Source organism: Bidens hawaiensis, unplaced genomic scaffold, assembly GCF_021521415.1.
Source record: "Bidens hawaiensis isolate Kalapana, Puna unplaced genomic scaffold, B.hawaiensis_p1.1 tig00002825_1, whole genome shotgun sequence".
Lineage (NCBI taxonomy): Eukaryota > Viridiplantae > Streptophyta > Magnoliopsida > Asterales > Asteraceae > Bidens > Bidens hawaiensis.
In genome coordinates, this window is record NW_027491152.1 from 1,139,261 (window position 1) to 1,149,269 (window position 10,009).

The following is a 10,009-nucleotide window of genomic DNA, read 5'->3' on the forward strand; positions in this document are numbered from 1 at the left end:
AAAAGTTCAAAAATCAACCCTAATATGATTAAAACCTCCGATTGAAGTAAAACGACGATTGATTGTTAGAAACATTTGTGTCCACGGATCGATACTTGGTTCTTACCAATACTATTCTGCATATACGATAGGTACACTTTCCTATTTTTTGTGTGTTTAGTCTTAGTAGAAATCACTTTTATAAATTTAAAACACGATCTTGTGCGGCTAAATATCCAAACCTCTTATATCTTAAGCACTCACGCGCACGCACATCAGTTACCAAGAGCATGGAATGCTATCCATCTCAAGTACTTTTTCTAATAAGGATCAAGTATCCTTAAAGGATCAAGGATCCTAAAATTGGTAATATCTATCTGATCATTTATTCATTTAAGATTCTTATTAATTTAAGGATAATATATTCATAACGTTATTATTTCCAAGTTTTAAATAACAATGCAGTGATTTCTACAAAGGGTTTAATGACTAAGAGGTTGGCCACCTCTCCCTCATACTTAAGGTGCACTATTTTTTCCTTTGGCCTAGCCCACGATTAAGGTATGACCCCCGAAGGTTAAATCTTCCAAGGTTTAAAGGTTTTTACCTTTCTTATAAATTAAAGTTTCTACACTCTCACCTGAAGCGCACGTTATCCAACGTATAGTCTGGGGTAGCGGGACCATTACACGCTTAGTGGCTGACAATTTCGTTGTCTTCGGCTATATGGAGGATCCTACGATTTATGGTAGATGTACCATACCACCGGTTTATAAAATTTTCATGTTATCTCAAGTTTGGGCAAAATCCCGGTTTGGGCCAGTCCCTAGTTTGGGCTTTTCTCCAGTTTTTGGGCTTGTCCCCAGTTACACAGGCTTGTCCCCAGTTGCACGGGATTGTCCCCAGTTTATTTATGGGCTTGTCCCCAAATTGTTGGGTTTAATCCCAGATAATATCATAAGTTATTTGCCACAAGTATCCTAAGTTCAAATATGATGATTATAGAAGTAACAACACCTGTGGATTCAAGATCCTTAACTTATCTTTACAAGGATCACAGAAGGCTCAATACCTATCGTAACTTAGGTCTAATTGGACCTTATGGTATGATTTCTACTTATCAATTTACATTTACTTGGATAACAATTTACATTTACTTGGATAAAATCTTTCATTAACTCTTTTTTGTCAGGATTTAAGATCCTTAATATACTTATTACAAGGGTATTCTATCCTTAGAACTTTTTACTCAAAATTTTTTCTTAAAACTTCAACAAGACTAAGACTATATCAAATTTACTTTCAGAATAACAAATAACAAGTGGATAGTCAAAAGATATTGTTTATTAAACTTACTCAAAATTTCCAAAAGCTAACCCAGATTTCACCATTTAAACATGGACCATCCATCCGGGTTAAATTAAGTTGTTACTAATAGTTTAACCAAGTGCATGAAAATAAAAGGCAATGGCATCAAAGGCTTCATCCCCATAAACAGAGGATCCCTCCACCTTTGTTACCCTTGATAATTGTCTTAAGGATCATAGATCCTTCATCCTAGATTACTATTGTCTTAAAGCACACAACAAAATATCCTGAAAACATCAACAAAATAAAAAAAACGGGCTCTGGCCTTGTCTTTATCATCCTTCACTTCCCGTCTCCACAACATCCCCATCAGTTGCTGCCTCCTTTCCTTTATCCTTCTCACCCGCATCCTTCACACCACTGGTTCCAGCTTCATTTTCCTCTGCAGTCTTGTTCTCTTCACCATCCTCCTCCTCCTCTTCTTCTACCACTCCAAGCCTTGCCAATGACTTCTTCCACTCATCCACCTCCCAATTAGCCATGTCAAAAGAAGGATCATTTTCCTCAGACACGAACTGGATCCTTGCTTGGAGAATCAGCTTTGCCGCAGACATCTTTGCTTCATCAGTAGCTGCCTTGATCCCATCTTTCATCTTCATTTCCATGGCATGGACTTGGGAGTCAGCTTGTTTCTTTTCCTTTGTGAGTTTAGAAACTAGCTTATCCTTGGCAGCAGCAAGAGTCCTCATTCCTATCAGAGTGTCCTTGAGATCCTTGATGATTGACCCGTAGTAAGGATGGAAACCTTGGATGCCCTGTGAGCCATAAACTTGGGATCAACAACAATTATCAAACAAGACTTACGAGAAGAATAAAGGATCCTTAACTGAGTAACCGCCTGAGTGACCGCTTCTTGAATATGCTTCTCAACATCCTAGACTTCGGCTTGAGGTTCTGGTAGCTTCCTCTTCTTTCCTGACTGAGCCTTAGCTATGGTAGTCACAATGTGAGGACTAGGAATAGGGGTAGACTTGGATGATTCCTTCTTGACTACCTTCGGAGAAATCAAGTGGTCGATATCATCAAGAGAGAATTAGGCAGCAGGCTTGTTGACAGACTTAGACATGTCTTCAAACACAACAAAACATATAAGTTTTTCTTTTTATATTTATAAAATCAAAATACTTATCCTTATGGTTCTACTTACTTGACATATAGCTTTGAGGAGAGATGTATGGCTGTTCAGTTTCTGAATCAGAATCGAAGATCCTGATTTTGAAAGACCGGATAGTTGGGCTCAATTTGAGGAATGCAACTACTCTTTCTTTGGTTCCTGGAAGCTTGGCCAAATGTGCAAAGTTGTCAACTGCATACAAATGAAACAAATCAGTGTTCAACCCTAATCAAGAAACAACAATAAATGCAGTAATCCTACTCCGCCTTATCCACTTGGTAGGAAGGGTATTCCCATTTGGGATAGAATCTCGCTTGATAAAGAAAAACTGGTTTTTCTAATGAGGGTCATTTTGAGTGACATTTTCAAGCGGAATAGGCTGATGAGGTTTGGATTTGAGCAAGAAGCGAGTGGAACTATGGGTGTACAGAGAGTATATGTATGACAGTTCAGAAAGTCCGAACTCAAGGTCGTGGTCAGCTATGATTTCCTCAAGGGTGAATAAAGTACGCCAGATCATAGGCATAGCTTGGATATAGCTAATGTTGGTCAGGGTGAAGCATCTTTGGGTAAATTCTGGGAATGGATACGAGTAACCGAGCAAGAAAGGACAGGCCGGAAAGCAGACCCATACCTTCGATGATACATCGCATGAGGTAGAAGAATCGTAAGGTCTGAATACGGTGTTGGGAGAAAAACAATATGCTATTTGGTCAATCTCAGGGTCGGTAAATTTGCAAATTTCGATGAAGGGTTTTGTAAAAACCCTTAACTTTTCATGTCTCCGTCCATCTGGCTGGACGAATTTAAAGAACAAATATTGATAGACATCAAACAATATGGAATATAAAGGAAAGAAGGGGATAAAGGATTACCTGAACTAGATTGGATGGAAGATGAGAAGCTTCCAGAATGAGGAGAATAAAAAGGGAGCTGGTTTTTTATCTTTAATCCCTAAGCTAATTAGTTATTTTTTATCTAATCCCTATTTGTGTCTTTTCACCTAATCTTTTTGGCAGCTTTTTGAAATATGAATGCAATTTGACAGTTGTGAATTTATCATCAACCGCCAAATTGGGGGAAATTATTAGGCCACAAATAATTGAATACTAAGGATATGTTATTCTTGAAGACAAGTCTAGATCAATTATCCTTTCGAAGAACTCTGGAGTTGTATTAGGATCAAGGATCATCAGTAATTAGTATTCTTAACAATTGTTTCTTGTGTACAGGTTGATATTTAATAAGTGTAACGGCTACAAGACCTATTCCACCTGATATCTCGCTACTGGACTTGTCAAACACGTGGTCAAAAGTCATGGATGGAGATAGCGGGAAGATGGCGTATTTGTAGGGCTTGTTTGTTAGTTGTTATTTTTAGTAATAAACTGAGTTTATGATCAATTTTAGGTCACGAACACATTCACTGGTAACACACATACATTCACTTGCAGCTCACGTTCATCAACACTATCTCAAGAGCTCTCTAAGCAGTTCGTACACACACTTATAAACTCCACCCTTGTAACCTGATTTTTACATTAATAAAGTGGTGATAGACAATTTGTCATCACCCGGGGTTTTGTGATCAAGGGCTTTTCCTCGTATCAAATCCTCGTGTTTGTGTGTAACATCCCGAAATTTCTAAAAATAATATTAGTTATATTAATTAATATTAGTGGGAAGGTTACTCGGGTTAGCGGGGAAATAATTAAATAAAGTATGAGTTAATACGAATCGGGTTTGTGTTGGGTTAGGTAATAAGGGTAATGGACTTGGGTTAAAATGGAAGGAAGATAGACCATGGGCTCAAGCCCATGACCCATCATATAAATACCTTCATTATGCCTTAATCCCTTCATTTACACATATTCCATACACCACCAAAAAATACACTTAGCTCTCTCTCCTCCTACTTTCTCTCTCTAGCAGAAACTGTAACACCCTTAGCAAACACAACATCGTCCTACTCTTAGGCTATCCTACATCGGCTGTGGACAAGAGAGATCACTGGTTTATAAGTAATGTCCTGCCTCTTCAATCACCAACGCGTTTTGGGCAACTAAAAACAAATTCGTGAGCTCTTCGTGGGCAGAGCGGACAATATTGGTGGTGCGAGGGGCCGGATGTTACAACTGGTATCAAAGCCACTCTTGTGCCGTTCGGGATGTTGGGACACGCCTCATCAAGGACGATGAGTCCAAAGGGGGGTTGTCTGTAACACCCTTGGCAAACGCAACATCTTCCCACTCTTAGGCTATCCCACATCGGCCGTGGACAAGAGAGATCACTGGTTCATAAGTAATGTCTTGCCTCTTCAATCACCAACGCGTTTAGGGCAACCAAAAACAAATCCGTGAGCTCTTCGTGGGCAGAGCGGACAATATTGGTGGTGCGAGGGGTCGGATGTTACAGAGACCAAGAAGAAGAATCGATCCCGGTCCGAGGTAATGATAGTATGATATTGTAGAGATCCAAACCCGTTAGATTTAGTGACGAAACAACGAGCCAACACCGTTAAACTGTTGAAGTCACGAGATCTGGGTAGAATCGGGTTTAAACCGAACCTAAGATGAGCTTAGGGTTCACCCTAGCTCAGATCTGGATCGAACGGGATGAAAAACGATGAAAACGGTGGTGAAACGAGCGAGATCTCGCGTTTCCGGCGAGATCCCGTTTTTCCGGCAATGGCGGCGCCTGAGGTTGTGTCACATCAGATGCGACGTCTAACGTCTGACAAAACCCTAACCCTAATTTGTTACGGAAATCTAACGAATTAGCGTTAATTCGTTATATAAAGGATCATTAGTCCGTTATGGCAATTCGTTAGGGTGGGATGACGAACTAGAAACAGATCGCTAAGTAATTCGCTAAGGATAAATAACGAATTAGGCTAGCGAACTGAGATAACGAATCCGAATGATGAACCAGACTAACGAATTAAGCTAACGAATCAAGACAATGAAGCGGATAACAAATTAGAGTGTGATATGATAACAAATTATGCTTAATTCGTTATAGAAAATGTGATGGCGAATAAATAATAATTTAAAATTCTAATGAAAATTGTGTTAAGACAGTTAAGGTAAATAAAATTATTCCAAACTAACCTGGCAGCTTGACCCCAGCCAGGGGCTCTGCCCCTTGGACCCTCCTAGGGGCTGCCGCCCCTAAACCCCGCTGCCAGAAGCGCTGCCCCCTAACCCCCGTCTGTTGGGGGATATAATTCAACTAGAAATACGATGAGTAGTGATAGTTAATTGATACATGTAATTATTATACAGTTAGCTGTGCACAACTCAAGAAAGGAATAACCTATAGCAGTGAACGTAACCGAGTTCAGGTGAGTTTCTAGCCCCATTTCCTTGTTATGTTTTCGGGGCTGTGTTCATATTCGATGTGAAGTGCGAATACGCTTACCTTAAGTGGTAAGTGTATGCTATAATGTTGATGTGATATATTTATATATGTTATGAATGGATGTCTGTTAGTGCGTGAATGATCTTCGGATATTGTACGTGTAGACAGGGAAGGTAACGTTAGTCGGTGTGCGAACGATCTTCGAATATTGCACGTACCGTCATTCGGGAATGATCCTCAAGTGGTTATTAATGTGTGTAAATGTTGTGATGTGACTTGGTTATTATGTAAATGATGTAATGATTTAAAGTGTGTTGTAGACAAGTAGAGGTAGGTCGTGATAGAGGTAGCAAGGGTCTAGTAAGGGTGTTAGTGGCATGACGATAGTACGTGGTAGTGTAAGCCTATGCGTGACTTCGTTATTAAAGTGGCATAGCGTTATTTGTTATTAAAGTGGCATAACGTGATTCGTTATTAAAGTGGCAAAGTGGCATAACGATATTCGTTATTAAAGTGGCTAAGCTGTAGGAGTAAATAAGAGGTTAAGTGGTAAGGTGAGCAGGTTAGATAGTGGACTATGTGTCTTCAGATACGTATATAATGCTTGTAGTGGTCGTATGATAAGTTGCTTGATTAACTAGAACTCACTCGGCGTAGCTGACTTTAGTATGCACGCAGGTGATCAGACTGAAGAGCTAGAATGAGAACGGCACATGGCATGGATTGAACGACTGGCATCTGAAGATGGAAGAAGCGATGTTTTAAATATAATGTTTTGTGTTATGGTATCAAAGAAAAAATTTAATGTTTTGTAACGAATGATTGATGTTTTATATTCCGCGAAAAGTTTTAATTAACTCTGATTTGTAAGAACTGTGTTCATGAGTAAATCCAACGTTAAAGTGAGGCACCGGGAACGGGGCCTTACATTGTGTTTACAATCTTTACATAATCGATATTATCATCATAGAACTAAACCTCACCTTACAAATTTGGTTATTTGATCCTTAAACGATTTTTGACCAAAACCATTCCTTTCTAATATTTATATACTTTTTTGGATTTTAACTTTATTTATTGTAATAAAGTTAATAATATACTTAGGGTTTGATAATGAAAGAGTTTCACAAATAAATGACATGTTATAAACCGATTTAAAAGCAATTTGGGTTTGGTGAGATTCATGATCTGCTTATCTTTTTACTATAAAACTAGTTCCTAATTATAAATTATATCCTTTTAAAAAAATCGGATACTAATTTCTAGTATATCCATATTTTATAGGATTTTCATATTAAATATTTGGTGAGATTAATATTTAATTTAATGAGATGTTATAACCCGTTTAAGGGCTATCTGGGTTTAGTGTGACCCATGCCCGTGACTTCGGGTAAAATGCATGAGATGCCTCCATTTACAAATAAAACAATCTGATGGCTTGAGAGAATATAGGGAGGTTTCGTTTATATATATTTAAAATTCTAACAAACTTCTTTTACAAGATGCATATCTCAACTATAAATGCTAATAACAAAGTAAGAGATATATCTATACTATATATAATACATAACTCATGGGCAAATTAAGACACTTAGGTTTTAAGTAATTTGCAACTTAATTAACAAACGGTACAACTTACATAACATGTTGAAGAGTGGCAAAATAGTCATTTAAAACATATATGAAGCACTAAACTTAAATTTTTTAAACATAGTTACAATATTCCCACATCAACTTTAATTAACTTTTGTGAATTTAAGTAATAGTTACAACCTTAACCCTTTAACTTTCAACCATACATAATTTTTAATTTCACATTTAACCCAACTTTCGCTTACGACTTTTAAACGGACATCTTAAGGCGAGCTGGGATATCAGCTAAAAAGGAAGCCCCCATAAACTTCCTTACAGTCCCCACGGAAGGGAGATCCACTCTACGACCGGCAGATTTTCTCGTCTTTGGTTGGGCCGGGGGAAAACACGCTTGTGTTGACCTCACAGGGGTATCTCCCCTTAGCCGGTTTGAGGGATAATGGGTTTGTAGCTGGGCAAGCAATGAAAAGGGCTGAAACAAAGAAGGTGGAGAAACATGCTAAAGCCTGCGAAGAGAACCAACATGTTTTTGTCCCTTTGGCTTTTGATACCTTTGGCTCCTTGGCACCGGAAGCTATCCGTTTCCTAACCAGGGTCCAACGGGTTGTGCATAGCAATGTGTCGACTCCAAAGGGGCAGGGGTATGTCTTTAGCAGGTTAGGGTTTGCAATTCAGAAAGGGGTGGCAGCGCAGCTTGTTGCCCGCCTACCTGCTATGTTGATGTAATATCTATGTTTCTATATAATGAAATGGTGAATTAATCCTAAATATTTTTTCTAAAAACCGGCCACCATAAAAATGAGAATTTTATTCTCTTTAATTTGAGTATGATATCGCCTTAGTTTTTTTTAGTTAAAGAAATCAACATTTACGTAGCGTGTTTGCAATCCGGTTTTGATGAGTTTTAAATAAAAAATTAGTAGCGGTTTTTTGTCGTCGTAAACTGAAACAAAACTGTTAAAAACTGAAACCAAACTATTATCAACGGTCTGTGTTCCCAGTGCATCACGCGGGCACCCATCAAGTACTAAATATAAGTCTTGTAAGGCCCCGATCCCGGTAGCCTTACTTTAGCGTTGGATTTACTCATAAACACAGTTCTACAAATCAGAGTTTATTAAAACCTTCGCGGAAACGTTAAGTTAAATCATTCATTACAAAACATCAAATCTTTTCTTTAAAACTATGATAATAAACATCATATTTAAAACACCATTTCTTTCATCTTCAGATGCCAGCCGCTCAATCAGTGTCATGTGCCAACTTCATGCTAGCTCCTTAATCATATTCACCTGTGTGCATACTAAAAGTCAGCTACGCTGAGTGAGTTCTAGTTAATCAGGCGACATACAATACATACACATATCTTACATACATACATATCTTAACCTTGTATAAATATCCATAAAAGGAATGTCACATAATATCTATTAAAAGAACCATGGCTATTGCCCATGCTATAAGGCTATTTTTAATGATTTCCAAGATGAAATGTATCATATTAGGAGCGGTGTAGCATGTTTTAAATCAACTGAAAAAGAAAATTTTGTGAGGTTTTCAGTATTTGACTTTAATGCATACGTTTCAGGCTGTTTGGAGGTATGAATTAGTTAAAGATTCTATTTTTTTTGCTTGAATGTTTTAGAACATATTAAAACATTTTTTAAAAGTTTATTTGATTTTTTGACAGAATGTTTTAAAGTATTTTAATATATTTTTGTGTGTCAGGTTTTGTTTAAGAAGGAAGGTGAGGGAGGAATTGATTCGACGATTTCTTGCGGATGCAAAAGATTTGAACATTATGGGTTATTGTGTCGTCACAGCCTTTATATTTTAAATTTGTTTAGAGTTACAAGATTTCCGAAGAAATACATGGTCGATCGTTGGAAGAGAGATGCTGGTGTTAATCCTAGAACTGCTCCAATTTCAACTTTTGGTAATGACAAAACTTTAAAAGTCAAAGAGATCGAAACGGAAATAACATTGGCTGGTTAGTATCTCATAAATAGCTACGCAACTGATGTTGATGAACTTACTAAAGTCAGGGATCAAATGAAAATTATGATCAAACAAGCCGATGAGACAAGATACAAAAGAACTCATTTATCAAAAAGGGATAGGTTTGCTGCTATTCTAGTGTATGATCAACCATCAGAGGTGACTGTCCGTGTGTCTAGTGGTATTAAGAATAAGGGTTGCGGTTCACATAAACGGATTAAATCTCAGAAAGAGAATGCTATAAGTCAGCCTGGGAAGAAATATAGGGAATGCAAAGTTTGTCATAAACAGGGTCATAACAGTCGAACTTGTCCTCAACTTCAAGAAGAATAGTTTTTAGCGTTATTGTTTTGTTTATATTTTTTCTGTGTTATATTTCATGGAACGTGCAAGTTTGTATACTGGAACGTATAAGAAAATGTTTTATATTTCATGGAACGTGCAAGTTTGTATAATGGAACAAATAAGAACGTGTAAATAAACTGATACTAAATAGATTTTATATTAAATCCGGTTGAAAAAGGAGGTTACAAAAGAGGATCATATTTAACATATTCACAAACTTATTTTATTCTACCACACCACCATACCACACCA

General features: G+C 37.6%; 1 protein-coding gene across 1 annotated transcript; it reads left to right on the forward strand.

Moving 5' to 3' along the window:
• The first annotated feature begins 8,905 nt into the window (after nt 1–8,905).
• On the forward strand, nt 8,906–9,745 carry LOC143621274 (uncharacterized). Its single transcript, XM_077092751.1, has 3 exons — nt 8,906–9,013; nt 9,143–9,404; nt 9,456–9,745. Exons 1-3 carry the CDS (start codon nt 8,906–8,908, stop codon nt 9,743–9,745), a joined length of 660 nt encoding a protein of 219 aa, XP_076948866.1.
• Nucleotides 9,746–10,009: the final 264 nt, after the last annotated feature.